Source organism: Drosophila takahashii, chromosome X (assembly GCF_030179915.1).
Source record: "Drosophila takahashii strain IR98-3 E-12201 chromosome X, DtakHiC1v2, whole genome shotgun sequence".
In the NCBI taxonomy this organism is placed as follows: Eukaryota; Metazoa; Arthropoda; class Insecta; order Diptera; family Drosophilidae; genus Drosophila; species Drosophila takahashii.
In genome coordinates this window covers 25807993-25827305 of record NC_091683.1, presented here as the reverse complement: position 1 = coordinate 25827305, position 19313 = coordinate 25807993, and the positions used below count along the sequence as shown (strand labels likewise).

Here is a 19313-nt window from a genome sequence, read left to right as displayed (position 1 = left end):
GAATATTTGCTAAAATTGGGATGTTGACTGAATCAAAAGCTTTACTTATATCTAGTACTGCTGCTGTGACATGAAAACCTTTAGCTTTTAGATTAGCAATGTTATTAATAACATCGTTGATGCAGTGAGCTGTGGAGTGGTTTTTCCTAAAAGCGTAAGACCGATTTGGAATTAAACTAAAACTATCTATGTGCATCTCCATGTTGACTTTAATAAGACCTTCTAGACATTTAAGCACAACACTTAAAAGACAGATTGGTCGGTTATTTGTAATTATAGACGAATCAGTGTTCTTTTTTGGGACTGGAACAACTTGAATTCTACGCCAAGAATCCGGTACTGTGCCATCGTTAAAAATTTCATTAACCATAGATACCAAATTTTGGATTTCGTCAGGGGGTAAGGAGAGAAGCATGCTATAAGAAATGTTGTCTAAACCTTTTGCAGAATTTGGGTTACGTGTTTTTAAAAAATTAGTGAGATCAGATGCCAAAAAGTACGTTCTATTTAAGGTTTGAATGTCAAAAGAGGGAAACTCTATTTGAATACATTCTGGGGTGTCTGGGGCTGATGAGATCTGGTGTAGGAAAGCGATGTGATCAGAATCATTATATTGGCTGCTAGTGGGTTTAATTTGCTTATAAGATTTTAAGGATTTGATAGTTTGCCACATTTCTTTCACTGACTTTGGGTTTGTCAAATCATCTGCTAATTTATTCATATTTTCCTTTCTTACCTTGTAAAAATAGTTATTTAGTTTTTTGTTATTTTCAAAAAAAGTTTTAGCGTCTGATAAAAGTTTGGTTTTATAATATTTTTGCCTACTGGCATTTCTTAGTCTAAAAAGTCTCTCACAAGTCTCATCCCAGTATTTTTTTGGTATAAATTTGTTATTCTCATTAATTTTCACTGTATTACTTTTTAAAATGTTGTTTGTTATATTTGTGAGATTGTCTAAAGAAGTAATTTTAATTTTGGAAAAATCGTCCAAAATTTGCGGGTGCAGCAGCTTAAGACTATTCGTAGAAGCAGCAAAATTTGTCAATTCTAATATTATTGGGAAATGATTACTATTGAAAATTTTGGAATTTGAGGAAGACCATTTAAGAGAAAGGCTATCTTTGTTTACAAAAGTTAGATCAAGTGCAGAAAAATAAGACGGATTTGGAGAGTATGTGGGGGAACCATCATTTAGACAGGAAAAGCCTGCAGAAATGAGGACCTGTTCTAAAATTTGACCTTTATTATCATGCGTAGAGTTTCCCCAAATAGACGACTTAGCATTTAGGTCACCACCTACTATAGATAGTCCCCCAAGAGCCGTTGCCGTCATAAGGGTATCTCTACAACCTTTCTCGAAGTCATTTATGTTGGTACTAGGCGGAGCATAAACACTGAAAACATTAATATTGTGTTTTAGGTTGATCGTAGAGATTCCAATGGTTTCAATTTCCGTATCACAGTTAATAATTTTATATTTAATATTTTTTTTTATATAAATACCTACACCCCCATAACCGTCATTACGGGGCTTACATACAAAATTAAAATTAGCAAGACTGCACATAGCATTATTTTTAATCCAGATTTCAGACAAAAGGGCAATGTCCACGTTGTTTTTGACTAAAAAAAGTTCAAGAAGCTGTTTATTATTATTGGCTGTCAAACTTTGAATATTATACTGTAGTATTTTCATAAATTAAGGATAAAATAAAAATAAATAAACAAATAACAAAAAATAAGAAAATAAATATAATACTGAAATGCTTCTAAAAATAAAATGACAAAAAAACAAATAATAATTTAGAAACCTGAGCGCCATTTTTGCACATCAATTTCTGAATTTGTTCTGGCAATACGTGTTCTTAAATTTTCTAAATATGTTCTAGCATCTGCTAGAATGTCTGTATTATTTTCTAGTAAAAATGAGGAAATTTGAGAGGAGATAGAAATTAAGCTGTTTTCAGCGGTTTCTAGGGCTGAAGATTGGGTCAGACAAGGTTGTGATGGAGAGGGGGTTTGTTGTTGCTGTGAAAAATTGGAAGACTGAGATAACTGTGAAAAAATGGAAGATTGAGAGGGACGAGGAATGAATTTTTCATTAAGAGAATAACTGTTTTCTCTAATTGCAGATCTGTAGCTGTCCATAGTGACTTGAGCATTTCTATTCTCATTTATACGGTTTTGGTTAGTTTTAACTACTTTATTATAGGGAATAAAATTGTGGATGCTTTCTGCAGCAGCCTTCATATTGTTTTGCAACACAGGTATGGCTGATTTTTTCTGGGTCTGAAGCAGAGGAAAATCAGAAGAATTAAAAATTTCAAAAGAGTTAGCGGTTTGTTTCTCAAATAAAGCTGGAAATTTGGTTTTGACTTCTACTCTAGAAAGATTCTCAACTGTCATGCATTTTTGTATAGCAAAAGCCCTCTTTCTTGCTGGGCATTCAAGCTCAGTAGCAGAATGAGGCTGTTTGCAATTTGCGCACTTTAGAACAATACATTTCTCTTCTCTTGGATGCACAAAGGAACAATCGCGACAAACTTCATGAGTTTGTTTGCAGTGTTGGGCAAAATGGCCAAACCTGAAACACCTGAAGCACTGACTAAACGGAACAAACATTTCGACTTTAACTTTAGTATATAAGAAGATGATTTCCTCCGGAATTTGTGCGCCTTCAAAGATTATTTTAACCCTGGAAGTAGGTACCATATCTTTATTTTCGTTTTTCCTATTAACTCGGATAATATCATGGATGGGAATTGGCGATGAAATGAATTCTTTTAATTCAGGTAGAGAAAATTTGGTGCGGATTTGAAAGATAATGCCGGTTTTGAAAATGAAATGTTTTAGTATTTTGGGTTCGTACCCTTCATTTTTTAAATTCGAATTTACCAAGTCATTAGCTGCTTTCGCTGACCTGCACTCGGCTTTGCAGCGCCCGTAGCCAATTTTGTTCACTTTTACTATGTCTTTTAATTTAAGGTTAAAAAGAACTACATTAAGTTCTAATGCGTTAATTGGTTTCCTATTTAGTCTGTTAAAGTTATCACCATGTTCGGTCATTTTGTCAATATAAACGAAAAACGGTCCTTTATAATTGGGGGGGTAAAAAAGAGGTTCAAATACCTGCATAGAATGCTTTCCCTTATTGCTGGCAATGCCATTTTCTTTATCTCCTTCTTTTGGTTGGCTTTTACTGCCATTCTCCAGGTTAATGCCCTTCTGTGCGTTTGTCTCACATGAATCCGTTATGTTCTCTTGCGTTTCTGTATGATCCATCTCCATTCTCTCTTCCACTTCTTTATTCGCTTCAATTTCGTTTGGTCTCCTCTTTTTTTGTGTTCCGGTAATTTTTGGGCGTTTTGTAATGGCTGCATCTAAGCTCAAGGATTTATCCTTGGCTGAGAGCGCCATTTTATGCTTAAGGGGATGAATCCCCGTTTTAAACTTTTAAAATTTGTAATCACAAACAAAAAAAATATAAACGAGCTGAAATTAATTTTAAGTGGTTTTGGTTGTGGTTTTGTGGTTAGTTTGAAACACTTTTAGCTGCCTTCACTTCTTCGCTGAATAGTGGAGAAAAACGACCCGACCTATTCGGGAGTTGAAACGGCTGTGATTTTAATATTTTGGAAAAGTAAAAATGCAGTTTTATTGTGTTTATCAATACCTATCGAAATGTAGAAGAAATTTTTCAAATCGGACCATTCGTTAAAAAGTTATGCGTGATCAACGTTTTCTATCTCTATCTCCATCTCCCTCGCACTCCCTTTACCTGAGTAACGGGTATCTGATAGTCGGGGCACCCGACTATAACGTTCTCTCTTGTTTAATTTCCATCCCTTAAAGCCAAACACTTTAGTTTAGCTTCCCACAAAAAAAAACAAATTTCGTAAACTTTATAACAATTTATTTTTTTTAAATCAAAATAACAATTTTCTTAAACAAAATAACATTTTTTTTAGCAAAATAACAATGAATCATCTTAACAATAATTGTACAAAATTCGAATTTCGTCACCTGCAATATCTCGGAATCCATAAGTCGTAAAAATATATAATTTTTTTGTTTTAGTCCTTCAAGACGGCCAGACACAACTAGACATTTACGCCGCCGAGCCACGCCGCCGCCGCCGCCGATTTTTGTATTTTTTAAGGCGCCGCCGCCGAATCACCAAAATATCAGTGCGGCGGCGGCGGCGTCCGGCGCAATAGCATTTTGTTTGATGCTTTTAAGTAATCGAATAAAAGAATCGATATTGTCTCAGCTCCATCTCCTAATTCTCATCTCTAAGTCTAATCTCTAGAGCATTTCACAGCTGTTGTCCTCGTGTGTTACTTTGCTTTGAATTTTGCGTCCATTTCGTGATTTCATAAAGTAAGTTTTAAATTATATTATTCGTAATATATACGAGGGCTGTCCGATAAATAACCGACCTCAACGTCAATATAGCGGCACATCTGAAAAAAAAGTGTCTACTTCAAATTGTGCATATTATAATAGCTACTCGCCAAAATTTCAGAAATTTATCTTGCGCAATTATCTGTTGGCAGTCGTTTTTGTGAGTCTATTTCGGTGATTTCCCCAAAATGGAAAAAATTGAATATCGAGCTGTAATTAAATTTTTGTTTTTGAAAGGTAATACGCCTTCACAAATCAAAGATGAGTTGGACTCTGTGTATGGTGACTCTGCACCATCGTTTACCACCGTAAAATGGTGGGCAGCTGAATTTAAACGTGGTCGCAGGAGCTTGGAAGATGATGAACGTCCTGGGCGTCCAAAAACTGTAACCACTAACGATAACAACGCTAAAGTTCATCAATGGGTACTAGACGACCGCCGGATTAAAGTTAGAGAAATAGCTGAGATTATGAAGATGTCAAAAGAACGTGTTGGTCACATATTAAACCAAGATTTGGGCATGAGAAAGCTATCCGCGTGTTGGGTGCCGCGTTTGCTTATGTTAGACCACAAACGTGCGCGCATGAACATTTCCAGCGCTCTGTTGGCTCAGTTTAGAGGCAATAAGACCGAGTTTTGGCGCCGATTGATAACTGTAGACGAAACTTGGATTCATCATTATACGCCCGAAACAAAAATCCAATCTAAACAGTGGATTGCAAAGGGGGAACCGGCCCCAAAGCTGTGTATTCGGCTGGGAAAGTGATAGCGAGTGTTTTTTGGGACAGCCATGGAATTACACTGTGCAGCATTTTTAGTGCTTTTTAAATTTACCTCGATGGATGCTATATTTTTGGATTCGTTACGAATTCCCATGATAAATTGCGTTTTCAAAAAAGTTCCCCGACGCAAGGATTCTTAGCAAAAGGACCTCAAAGTTCGAAAAATTCAGAAATTGGCCAACTTTCCGGAGCTCTCAGAGGCAAACGGATTCATGGTTGGATTCGATGCTAAAGTTTTTTAAAAGATACGCTCTTTATCTTTGAAGCCCCATTCTTAAAATAATTTAAGGATTTTTTTTAAGGCAGAAATAGATTCCAGAAAACATAGTCAAAAAACTTAAAAACATACAGCTGCGGTCAAAATAGTAGTAGTGTTGCCGCCCTGTGTTTTTAAAAGTTTGTTGTTGTAATTCATCTTCTTCTGGTAATATTGTATTGATTATAATTGTACTATTAGACTAATTGGATAAGAAAAGTGACAACAAAAAACTTTTAAAAACACATGACGGCAACACTACTACTATTTTGACCGCAGCTGTATGCTTTTATGTTTTTGGACTATGTTTTCTAAAACTTGTTTCTCCCTTAATAAAAATCCAAAAATTATTCTAAGTTTGGGGTTTGAAAGATAAAGAGTGTATCTTTTAAAAAACTTTAGCATCTAACCAAACCATGAATCCGTTTGCCTCTGAGAGTTTTGGAAAGTTGGCCAACTTCTGAATTTTTCGAACTTTGAGGTCCTTTTGCTAAGAATCCTTGCGTCGGGGAACTTTTTGGAAAACGCAGTTTAACTTTGGAATTCGTAACAAATCAAAAAATATAGTATCCATCGAGGTAAATTTTTGATGCTGCATAGTGTTATTTTTATCGACTATCTTAAAAAAGGAAAAACTATAACAGGAGCACACTACGCATCATTATTGAACAAGCTGAAGGAAGAAATCGCGTGCATCATGGTTAGGTCGGTTATTTATCAGACAGCCCTCGTATATGTATACGTATGTATTCTATATTTTAAAAACAAATAGATGGATAAGACACTGAGCATGTAAAAGCAAAGTGTGGGATTTCTTTGGAACTCTGCATGTTATTAATGAAAACAAATCCATTGAAGAAGACAAGGTTTTTTGTAAGCTGTGTTTGGAAAAACAGAAAAAAGTCGACGAAACTACAATATTTTCATGGTAAAACATATTTTTAACTTAATTAAAATCCAAATAAGATGTAAATTGTTTCAGTGCTAATGTACAGTCATATTCAAAGAGCTGTTCGACAGGAAATCTAAGTCGTCACCTCAAAAATGATCACAATTTACGCGATATCGATTCTCCGGGTACTTCATTGGCTGCACGAGGGACATTACCAAACTTCTTTAATAACACCATGCCAATTAAATCTCCAAGAGATAGAAAATGGGCGCTGGGACGTGATTTAGCTTTGTGGATGGCTAGAGATCTGCTGTCATTTCATACAATAAGCCATAATGTCATTAAAGACTTCTTAAAAAAATATAAAGTTGTGGTATCTGCAGATGACATTCCACACTTCAAAACTTTGTCAACAACAGCTTTAGACGATGTATATGAATGCATTTTAAAAGAAGGTACTGTGTTTTTTTACCTAGGTAAGGTAAAAGGTATTGGGCAAAAATAAATACCTAGGTAAGGTAAAGGTACTTCAATTTCCCAGTACCTAGGTAAAGGTAAAAGGTAATCATATGTTCAATGTAATCATATAAACTTAAAATAAGACTAGTTTTCAGTTTTTAGTCGTCTTAATCAAACAATATCTTTTCATTTCATTTCATTTAAATTTAAATGTTATAATTTTGTGCATATATTTTTAAAAACGCGGCATGAATAATTGTATGCACGTATCACTTCATTCATGTATTTATGAAACCCTCATGTACATATTTGGCGCGCAAAAATTCCGTATGTACACAGAAAAAAATATGACAAAATATCAAATTGATATTTGTTGGTTAATTTGATCTTTTTTAAGGATCAAGTTTCGTCATATCATTCTAACATGAAGAAATATTATTTTGATCTTATTTCATATTAATTTTTGAACAAAAATACTGAATTCGGTATTTAAAACAAGTATATTTACAATTTATATGAAATCGTATGACTTTGATATGAAAAAATATCAAATGTCGTTTCGAATTTAGTTCGAAAGGGAGAAATAGTGTTCCACAGTTTACAACACTGAGATTGTGCAGCACTGCAAAAACAGCTGGCCCAACTTTGAGACCAAAAATATTCGAGAACAAGGTGTTTTTATTGTCAAATGAAATCAATTTATTTTTTTATTGAGTGCTAAGTCGAAACATTACAAAGTTGTGGTGATTTTAACTTTGCCGTCGAGTTAGCACACAATTTAAAGACATTTCGGTTCTGAATGTGCGTGTGTGTGTGTGCCGGCCGCAGTTTTACGTTGTGTGTGTCACAGGCAAAACTAAAATAATAAAATATTGAAGATTTTCATGGCCTACCTATACATATGTACACCGACTCAAAAAAATGTGAAATGATTAGAATTAAATTGTTTTAATATAAAATAAAAATTTCTGTTTTACTGGGGGGTACTAATATACACGAAATAATATCATTTTGATGAACAAAATTGATATAAAAATATCATTTTGATGACAAAAATTGATATAAAAAATATCATTTTGATGACCAAAAAGTTCAAATGTTATTTTAAACACTAATCTTTCTTAAGATTGAATTGATATTTAAAAATATCAACTTGATATTCTCGAAAATATCAACTTGATATGTTCGAAATATCAATCTTGCATTAATTAATATCGGCCCAAATTTGATATGAAATAATGTTAACTTGAGTGCAATTTCATATCAATTTTTTTTTCTGTGTAGAAACATTGACTAAATATTGTGCATATGTATATGCCGTTTGTTTACGTACATACGGCATTTTTGCGCGCCAAATACACTTTGGTTTCATAAATAAATTGATGTAGTGATGGGAACATACATACGTGCACAAAATTATATAAAATAAAACTGCGATTAGTTTTAACTTCACAAAACAAACAATAGAACGACTGAATTCCAATTACTTTTAATGCTGCGTTCCGACTATTACAATTTCGAAACGAAACGATACAATGAAACGATACTACAGTGTCGCAGTCAGATTTGGCTATTTTAAATCAGACCAATGTTTAATACCTATGTAAGTACCTTAATAATTCCAAAGGTATATAAAAATCTGTAGCTAGGTAAGGTAAAAGGTACTCAATTATTTTTATACCTAGGTAAGGTAAAAGGTACCACTAAATTGTACCTAGGTACGTACCTAAGTAAAAGTATCTAGGTATGTCCCAACACTGAACTCTAACAGAGCTCGAAGAGGTTACTGAAATGTAACATTTGGAAATGGGATCAAATTTTGTGGTAACCGACCAAGGAAGCAATGTTAAAAAAGCTATTAATTTGGGCTATTTAAACAACCTCTTCTGCCTTGGACATGGTCTTCACAATTTGCTTAATGTAGATGGTTACAATTCCGTGTCGGATATTGGGAATTTAGTTGTGAAGTGCAAAAATATTGTGAGTGCTTTACGATTTAAAACACATGTATTAAGATGCCAAGCTGACGCTCTTCAAAATGAGGTTTTGTCAAGCATCGAAAATTTGGAAGAACTCCTCGCATCTGAAGATAATGATTGGGTTAACTATGATGAAGATTTTGGACCGCTAGATGATGTTCCCTTGAAGACATATAAAAACATTAACAACCCTAATGATTTGCATAGCAGTTTGGTAGACAAGAAAAATGTTTCGCTAAAGAACTCGGTTCCCACTAGATGGCACAGCGTTTTAGCAATGCTAGACAGTCTCGGGTGTCAGCGAACAACAATAAATAAATTGCTCACAAGCAGCAATAAGAATCATTTGATACTATCCGAGGCTGAAGCACAGCTTTTATACAAACTAACAGAATTCTTAAAAAAGTTTAAAGACGCTGCTAACATTCTGTCTGGAGATAAATATCCATCAATAAGGGTGGCCTTATTAATTCGTACGGAAATCGTATCAATATTAAATGAAAGCACAAACAACGAGCCACTTGCTTTGACTTCTATGAAAAACAATATAAAAACTAAATTGAATTATAGATTTCCTTTATCGGATATTCTAGTCTGCGCATCATTATTAGATCCGCGACTCAGTTCTTCGGATTGTGTGCTTGACTATTGTGATGAACAAAATTTAAATAAAACGGAGTTTTTGTTAAAAATGTATAAGGAGCTACTTGGCGATCCACAACAAGATATTGCTCAGCAGGATAGTTCCAGAGATGGTTCATCAGCATGCAAAATTTTAAAGCTAGCTCAACGACACTCAAAAAGTACAAAAAACAGCAATTTAGAAGCTGAATGCCACCTACTTTTAAGTTTGTCCTCATCCCAAGACGTTTTAACATTTTGGACTGAAAAGGCACCTGCAATGCCATTGTTATCGAAGCTGGCACAGAAGGTGTTGTGTATTCCGGCAACGAGCACACCTAGTGAGCGAGTTTTTTCGATTGCTGGTCTTACCGTTTCTCAAAAACGATCGCAGCTCAGTCCTCATAATGTTAATAAAATAATATTTATACATGATAATTACGAAACATGCAAAGAAAATTTAAGTTAGGTTTTTTTATTCATATTTTTTAGTTTAAAACATGCAAAGAAAGTTTAAGTTATGTTTTTGTTTATTCATATTTTAAAGTTTAAAAAATTTAATATGAAAGTTTTGATCTCGCAGAAAAATTCTGTTTAATTTTTTTTAAATAATGTAGGGAAAATGTAATCAATGATCTCTCAGAAAAAGAAGTCTTAATTTGTTTTTAATTTTTTTATGTTTGTTTAATTATGTTATTATGTTAAAAAAGAAAAATAAATAAAAAACGGCCAAGCCATCGGCGTAAACCTCTAGACACAACCAATGCATTTGTTTTGCACAGAAGGCCAAGATAATTAAGCTATAATATTAAATGTGTTTTAACAGTTCAAAAGCTACATTTAGTTCTCGACGAAATTTTTTCTGTATGCCACAATTCAAAAGGAATAAGATACACGATTTTTTATATAATACACAGTGCTATAATGTGCATTTCTGCGTCAGTGATTTTTTACTTCGCGCCTAATTTCGGAAGAAAAATAATTATTTCTAAAAAAGTACTGTCTGGGGAAATTTCGCCACCCTACGCCAAGGGTAAATTCGCACCTATTTTAAATACATATTTTTATATTTGACGAGCTGGCTAACGAACAGACTACCAGCAGCAGCAACAAATAAAGGACGTCAACAAAAATGGTACGCTTGATCAGTGTAGCATATTTACATTTTTCAGGTGACGAAATTGCCCCGGTGGTGTGGTGATTTTACCCCCCTGTGTGGCGAGATTGCCCCAGTATATTGGTTTTACATTTTATTTTTTTATAAATCACCAAGGTAATTAAAACAAGAGAGAACGCTATAGTCGGGTTGTTGTCCCGACTATCTAATACCCGTCACTCAGCAAAAGGGAGTGCGAACGCTGTGTCGGGTTGGTGTCCCGACTAATAATCGTAACTCAGCTAAAGGGAGTGCGAGGGAGATAGATATATAATTTTTGATTGCGTATAACTTTTTAATGAATGGTCCGATTTAAAAAATGTCTTCTACATTTCGATAGGTATAAATATACACAACAAAATTGCATTTATACTTCTCGGAAATCTTTAAAGATGTGGGCGCAGGACCCATTTTAAAATCGTTAGTGGGCGATTGTGGGCGTTAGAGGGGGCGTGGCGCTCGGCTAAAATAAACTTGCGCTGCGTAAGAAGCCAAAGAATATGTTTGGGAAATCTCAACCTTCTAGCTTTTGTAGTTTCCGAGATCTCAGCGTTCATGCAGACGGATAGACAGACAGACAGACAGACGGACAGACGGACAGACGGACATGGCTAGATCGACTCGGCTAGTGACCCTGATCAAGAATATATATACTTTATGGGGTCGGAAACGCTTCCTTCTAGCTGTTACATACTTTTGCACGAATCTAGTATACCCTTTTACTCTATGAGTAACGGGTATAATTAGCCGAGGCCCAAAGAATAAAAAATTTAATCTTTGGCTGTGTTTGTGAAAAAACGGTGTGCCAATAACATATTATACATGGAATGAAAACCCCAAAAATCAATGGAAAACTGCTTGTAGGAGTTGCGGCAATACATATCCTCATGCCAACAGAAAATTTAAAGCTTGCGACCCAGGTCTGCTCAACATTTTGTAATATTTTAAAATTGGCGGCAGGTGATTTGTTTGCTGAGAGTAAGACCCAGCTACATGCATTGCGGGCAAACTCCGAAAACTTCGGTCACATTACAAAAGAATAATATTTTTCGACTAGTGAAACTCTTAGCCCAACTGAGTACTAGGCTTTAGGCTCAAGTGGCCTGCACTTACAGATTACAAGTGCTAACACCGCTTCTTTGTAGGGTTTACAATTTCAGATCATAGTTTATGGCTCTAGATAGATATCAAATAAAAACACCTCTAAACGAGGTAAAAAACTAGTGACGATCGCACCTTCAACGTACAAAAGTTCTGATATCAACTTTTGTGACGAAAAATGATTTTAGATGCGACTAAATAAGTACGTTACCTAAAATGTATTCATTCGGCCCGCTTTAGCAAATATTTAAAATCTACACGAAAGTTTTTTGTTGTAGCGTGCCGAATGAATAAATTTTAGGTAACGTACTTATTTAGTCGCATCTAAAATCATTTTTCGTCACAAAAGTTGATATCAGAACTTTTACAGTACTGTGTTGTATACCAAAATTTAAGGAATTTCAAGGGCTATACAGTTTAAAGTTTTAAAGAAAATCGTTAGAGCCGTTTTTGAGAAAAATAACAAAAAGCTAAAAAAAAAGTTTTAAAAAATTGTCTTTTGTCAATATATTTTTAACTATTACATTTACACAAATTGCATATAGAAGGCGTTTATAGCATTTAAAAATACCTTCCAAACGAGATGCAGCACAAGTCTAGCGAGTTTTTCCAAAAGTGGTAAAACAAAAGTTTTTTATATCAATGTGATGAACGTATTATCAAATTTTCAAAACTTAAAAAACATGTTTTGGACAAACTGACAAACAGACAAACAGAATTAAATTTTCATTTTGGGAAGACGAAGAAAATCTTAATTTGGCTATAACTTTTGAACGGAGCGTCGGATTTTATCATATGACCCCTCATTCGACGGGTATTTTCAATAGGAACACAACTAACACACTGGCCCCAACAGCTCCAAATTTCGAAATTTTCACTTTTTCACTTTCACCGCTCTCTCTCCCAAGCCAATTGATTTTCTTAAAGTCTTGGTATGCAATCCTTTAAGTTTTTGCAATACCTTTCGATTGGTATGTTACTCATGACTATTATAGCAGATTTTCAATTCGTCACTACATGGACTGCCGTCCATAGTGATGTGATTCTAAAGAAATAGCGGTCCAAAGAGGATTATGTAATATTTGATCCTTTCGGCACCGTTGTTATTGCGCGAATTTGTTAACAATTTGTTATCATGCTCCGCATATTAAAGCTTTCAAATTACTATCTTGCTTTTTAGAATAACGATGGTACCGAAAGGATCGCAAATTAAGTAGGGGAGTGTAGGGTAATTTGACGAGTAGGGTAATGTGACGAACTCGTCGAATCTCATATATAACGTCACGACAAAAATTCCAAATAAATGTAGTCGTCTCCCCTTATCGTGTCGACAATGTATTTACAGTAATATTAATAAGTAGTCCCGTAATTTGTTCGTGAGGTAATTTTCGCTAAAAATGTGGTGCGCAAACTAGCAAACCCATTCAATTTACTTGTGTTTCAGCAGTGCCAGAGCAAAGATGAGTGGAAAATAAAATCAGGCAAATATATGCACGTATACATGAGATCTTTATCAACAGTATTTGGTACCTTTTGCTCCAAGTCTACCTTGTAGGGTATCGTGACGAACTTTTTGTAGGGTATTGTGACGAACTTTTTTTATTCAAGAATTTTAACTGTTATCGTTGATTATTTGTGGTGATGAATAAACACGGTTTATTTCCGATTTGAATGGACTGTATATTTTGAGTTAAACTTTATTGAATCGACATGTTCCGCTGTAGTCTCATTACTTAACTTAGAAAACCAAAAAATCTCATCGTGTCACGCAGCACAGAAGACACTTAAAAATACTAAAAATGGGCGAATTATGGATGCGATCCGTTCATCAACATCCCGGGCCGCCCTGAAACATGGTTTCTGAATTAGGCAGCACAGCTAACTTAGTGATAGGTCGCGTCATCTCTCCAGTAGACGTCTTAAGTTTTACAGCGCGTACCAGTCCATCTGGTCCCTGATGAGCCTCCAATACGCGGGCTAGTATCCAAGATGCTGGAGGGAGATTTGAGTCCTTTACAAGGACTACACTACCTACAGCGATGTTACGTTCCTTGTTGTTCCACTTTTGACGTTGCTGCAGCGATGTTAGATATTCCTGGTGCCAGCGCTTCCAAAAACCCTGGTACATTGATTGTAAATGCTGCCAGTAGTCTAAGCGATTGATCGGCAAATGAGTCAGATCACCCTCTGGAACCGTTGTGAATGGGCGGCCAATTAAAAAATGGGCCGGAGACAAGTAGGTGATGTCAGTGTCAGGTGTGTAGCATAACGGTCTTGAGTTCACCACCGCACTGATCTGAACAATCAGAGTTTGCATCTGTTCGAAGGTTAGAACAGTTTTCCCCACGACGCGTCTCAGATGTAATTTAACTGATCGTACTGATGACTCCCACTTCCCTCCCCAATGTGGCGAATGGGGAGGTATGAAACTCCACTTAATTCCATCATTGGCCAACAATTGAGTTACGGTGTGTTGATGCTCCTGCGAAGAGAGATGTTGCTGCATCTCATCTAGAGCCCGTTTGGCACCAACAAAATTCGTGCCGTTGTCGCTGAAGATTTGCGAACATTTTCCTTGAAGGGACATGAAACGCCGAAGACATGCCAGGAATGTGTCTGTGCTAAGGTCGGTGGCCAGTTCCAAATGAATGGCTGATGTTACAAGACAGACGAAGAGACATATGTAACCTTTAGTTTTTCTGGGATTGCGCCCTCTCCTTTCCTTAAGGATGAATGGTCCAGCGTAGTCGCAGCCTGAGTGCTGGAAAGGAAGAGCCTCCGTTATACGAATCCCTGGTAGATCGGCCATGAATTGGCGCTCGGTGATTTTACGTTGGCGGAAGCACTTTACGCAGTTGTGTACCAGGTTCCTTATTAGGTTACGCGCACCGAAAACCCAATACTTTTGACGCGTAATTACAAACAGAGCAGACACTCCGGGATGTAGATTTGCTCTATGTTCGTGTTCCAAAATCATCCTTGTAATGCGGTGAGATTTCGGAAGCAATATGGGGTGTTTGACGTCAGCTGGTAACAGCGAGTTGGCCAAGCGTCCTCCAACTCGAAGGAGGCCATCCTTGCAAACAAACGGTGAAAGCTTGATCAACTGGGAGCGGCTGCGAAGTGGTTTGTTTTCCGTCAGAAGATTTCGATCCTCCATGAAGCATTTCTGAGCCTCACGCAGGCAAAGTATGCGAGCAGCCTGAATCTCTTCAAAGGTGAGCCTGGCCCCATTTGTCAGCGCTACAAGTTTAATGGTCCTGGTCCTTTGTATGAAGCGTAATACGTAAGCTACAACGTGGACCAATTTTGTCCAGGACGAGACCCGCTGAGTCAATGCTTCGATCGGTGAAAATGAGTCACCTTGCTGACTGGTTAATGCGGTGGACTTGACTTCTTCCTTGCCATGGTTATCTGAAAGAGAAGAACAGAACTTTGTGCAGCTCAACTTTACTGCAAGCTTTTCTGGATCTTGCAGCCATGAAGGTCCCATCCACCATAAGTCGAAATGGAGAAGGTCTGCAGCAAGCATCCCTCGTGTGGCGCAGTCTGCCGGATTCTCCTTCGTGTTTACATGATGCCATGCACTACGCGGCAACGCGTCGAGTATTTCTGAAGTCCTGTTTGCTACAAATGTTTTGAGCTTCGATGGTGGATGTGAAAGCCAAGCCAAAACTATGGTTGAATCACACCATGCATGTATTTCGATGTCTTTGTGTTGCAGAGAATCCTTGACAGATAGGATTAGTCTGCTCAGTAGCAAAGCGCCACACAGCTCGAGGCGCGGTAGGGATTGCTGCTTTAGTGAAGCAACTCTGGTTTTTCCTGCTATGAGTGAAACTGACACGGTGCCATCTGCTCGCACCACTCTGCTGTAGATGACTGCGGAATATGCCTTGATGGAGGCATCTGAGAACCCATGCAGTTCGATGTGATCGCCATTGTTTTCGACAAATCGTGGCAGGCGTAGTTCTTGAAGTAGGTGTAGGTCGTTACGGCATTTGTTCCACTAGTCAGCAATTTTTGGAGGAAGCTCCGTGTCCCAGCCGAGATCCAGTAACCACAATTCTTGGAACAGAATTTTAAACTGCACCACCACTGGCGACAAAATACCCAGCGGGTCAAAGACAGTGCTCCGTGCTACGTCAGACAGCACTTGGCGCTTGGTGTTGTCCGGATTTGGTGCAAGGCAAACTTTGTAGGATAACGTATCCTCTTCTGGATCCCAATGAATGCCAAGAACCTTTGATGTAGGAGTGGATCCTTTGCCTTGTACCTCGGTTGTAGAAGTAGCTCGATCAGTTATACGTGATGAATTTGAAACCCATTTGCCAAGTTCCATGCCTGCACATTTCATTAATTGGATCAGCTCTTTTTGATTGTAAATTAGCTCCTCCTCTGTAGGTGCTCCCGTCAGTACGTCGTCCACATAAAACTGCTCCTTCAAGATTCTTGCAGCGGTGGGAAACTCTTGTTGGTGGTCGTTAGCTAACTGATCCAGGACTCTTACTGCCAAGAATGGTGCACTAGATGTGCCATATGTCACCGTGGAAAGCTCATAGTGCTTGATAGGTGTACTTTCATCTTCTCTCCAAACAATACGCTGATAGCTACAATGGTTGGCAGCCACCAAGATTTGTCGATACATTTTGACAATATCTGCAGAAAAGACGAACTTAAACATTCTGAAACGCATACAAATCGAGAAGAGGTTTCGGAGAATGCTGGGTCCAATGTGTAGAGCATCGTTTAAGGATTTTCCATTCGTATCCTTGAATGAGCCGTCAAATACTACCCTTAGCTTTTGGGTAATTACTGGATGATGAGGCAAGTAAAAGCTTTTCCCTTTGTCAATGTCGCCTGGCGATAATTCCCGCATGTGTCCTAACTGAAGGTATTCACGCATAAATTTTACATACTTTGAGTGCAGATCGGGGTCCTTCTTTAGGCGGCGTTCTACACCCCTGAATCTTGCCAGTGCTCCTTGTAAAGTATCCGAAAACTGTTCGTTGGAGTTTTTGAACGGAAGTTCGACTATGTAACGCCCCTTGGAGTCCCGAGTGTGCGTTTTCATAAAGTGCTGTTCAACTTCATCGTCCTCTGGTTTCCCATGGAATTCCTGGTTGACATCCTCCAGCTCCCAAAAGCGCCGAAGCGTTGAGTCAATGTCAATAGCCGAGTGCATTGTTGTTGTAGATGAACAGCCGGTAGTAACGATAGATGTTATGACCCATCCAAAAATGGTCGAAATGGCGATGATGTTGCCCTGGATGTCGAACATCTTTTGACCGGTGAACACGGTCCAAACGTAATCGCTGCCCAAAAGAATATCGACTGGCGCCAACGATTGATAATCAGAATCCGCAAGCTCAAAGCCAGCAAATGCCTTGAGTGCTGAGGACTCGATATCGTGTCTTGCTAACGTGGAGGTAATTTTGCTGAGTACGTGTGCGCGTACTTTCATTGTGTGATCTGAGATCCTTGACTGCATGTCCAGTGTGCTGCAGCCTCTAGTTGTCTCCGCCTTGATCGATGAAATTCCAGACACTACAATGCGTGAGGGCGAGCGTGACAGACCAAGTGCCTGTACGCACCTCTCTGAGATGTACGACAGTTCCGAACCACTGTCCAAAAGTACCCGACATGTAATGTGCGATCCTTTTGCGGTTTTTACAAATACCAGAGCTGTTGGAAATGCACTTTTCCTTAGCCCTTGGGGCTGTGTAGCCGTTGTTGATCCGTTGCACAAGGACTCAGCTGTGGGAGCCGCTTGCGCGCGAGCAATATGGCTGATGGTCACCGTAGCATCTCCGGGAGCGCTTGAGACGTGCCTTTCATCAGTATGTGGCTGTGTCGTGGTCACAGCGGCTTGCGATCCAGGAATATCTGCATGTAGCAGCGAGTAATGGCGATTATGGCAAATCTTGCATGTGAATTTGGATTCACACTTGCGTGAGACATGCCCAAGCTTAAGACAGTTGAAACACAAGGATTTTGTCTTTACAAATGTGCGTCTCTGGTCGATCGATGCTTCAGCAAACTTTGGGCAACCGTAGATCTTGTGCTCCTTAGAGTTACATTTCACACAAGCATTATCTTCCATCGATACTAAGGCATGGGACGAACGCTTTGCTTTGCTCAGTTGTGGTGCGCCAACCTTGAAGTCTATGTCTGACTCACTTTTGATGAGCTCGAATTCCTCGCAGCGTCGGTCTAAAAACTTGAGTAAATCATCCACAGACGGAGATTCAAGTACCCGGCTTCCCTCAATCCATTTGCGTCGAGTTTCAGCGTCGATTTTGGCCAGAATGAAGTGTATGATCCAGCAGTCCCTGTTAGTTTGCCCTGCTGCATCCAATCCTCGTACAATCTCCGTGGCTCCGTCGGTCACCTTGCGCAGAACTGCAACATCTGCCCTGGATGTCGAAGGGAGATTTACAAACGTTTCCAGTAGAGTGTTGACAATGTGACGTGGTCTGTTGTATCGCTCAGTTAGGCAGCTCCAAGCAGCCTCATAAGCAGCATCCGTTATTGGCATATGACGAATCAAGTCCGCTGCTTCCCCAGTAATGTACGTTTTTAAGTAGTGGAACTTTTGTATTGCTGTCAAATGCTGCTTGCTGTGGATCGTACTCTCAAAGATGTTTTTAAAGGCTGGCCACTCTTTGTAGTCACCAGAAAACACCTTGATGTGGATTTTTGGCAGCTCGTTGTGCATTACATTTGCTGCGGAGTTTGCTCTCAAAAATGTTGATTGCTGCTCAGCTAAACGCTCATTCAGCTCCTGCTGTTGTTGTAGAAAACGAGCAAGGCTTTCGGTTCCCAATCCTGATGAACTTGATGCGGCATCGTCAATGTTGCCAGATTGCCTACCGTTGCTGCCTTCTCTGTCGCTCTCATTGGATGACTGACAGCGCCGTTTAATGGTGTGAAACAAGGTGCTTGCTTGCATGTACTTATCCTCGTACCTCTCGTTGTCGATGGCTGGATCGATGTACCCCTCTTCTCCATCATAAAGGGCCATTTGATCGCTAATGGTCTCAAACTCCTTCCAAACGTTGTTGAGCCTTTCCAATGAGACTGTGATTTCATCCAATTCCCAATTTGATCCCGCACGTGGATCTTGTGACGCCGTTAGCAAACGCGTAATGCTTGCCTTCGCACGACTTCTTGCTGCCTTTAGAAGCTTAAACTGATCCATGTTAATCAATAGCTAAATCCAGCTCGAAGGACCAAAGCTATGGTGATGAATAAACACGGTTTATTTCCGATTTGAATGGACTGTATATTTTGAGTTAAACTTTATTGAATCGACATGTTCCGCTGTAGTCTCATTACTTAACTTAGAAAACCAAAAAATCTCATCGTGTCACGCAGCACAGAAGACACTTAAAAATACTAAAAATGGGCGAAGCTGGTATTTCACATGACCAGTCAACAAAAATTCAAATTCAAATTATGGATGCAATCCGTTCATCAACAATTTGTAAAAAAATATAATAATACCAGATAACATTTACTGCTGCAATTTTATTGTTGTTTTTAATAGTGAGGTCAGTTTAATTTAATTTAAAAAAAAATTAGCACTTTGACCATTTTTTTTTTTGTAAGTTTGGGTATTATCTTATTATTTTTTCTTTTCCGTATCGAAAATAACCTTTC

The 19313-nt window shown here is 38.1% G+C and overlaps 2 protein-coding genes across 2 annotated transcripts; both read right to left on the bottom strand.

Moving 5' to 3' along the window:
* Positions 1-13479: 13479 nt before the first annotated feature.
* On the bottom strand, positions 13480-15593 carry LOC138913806 (uncharacterized). The gene is made up of 2 exons (XM_070218605.1): positions 15497-15593; positions 13480-15065 (listed from the first exon to the last, which is right to left on the bottom strand). The coding sequence occupies exons 1-2, from the start codon at positions 15591-15593 to the stop codon at positions 13480-13482; spliced, it is 1683 nt and encodes a 560-aa protein (XP_070074706.1).
* Positions 15594-15660: 67 nt separating this feature from the next.
* On the bottom strand, positions 15661-18852 carry LOC138913805 (uncharacterized). The gene has a single exon (XM_070218603.1). It carries the CDS (start codon positions 18850-18852, stop codon positions 15661-15663), a length of 3192 nt encoding a protein of 1063 aa, XP_070074704.1.
* Between the last annotated feature and the right edge of the window lie 461 nt (positions 18853-19313).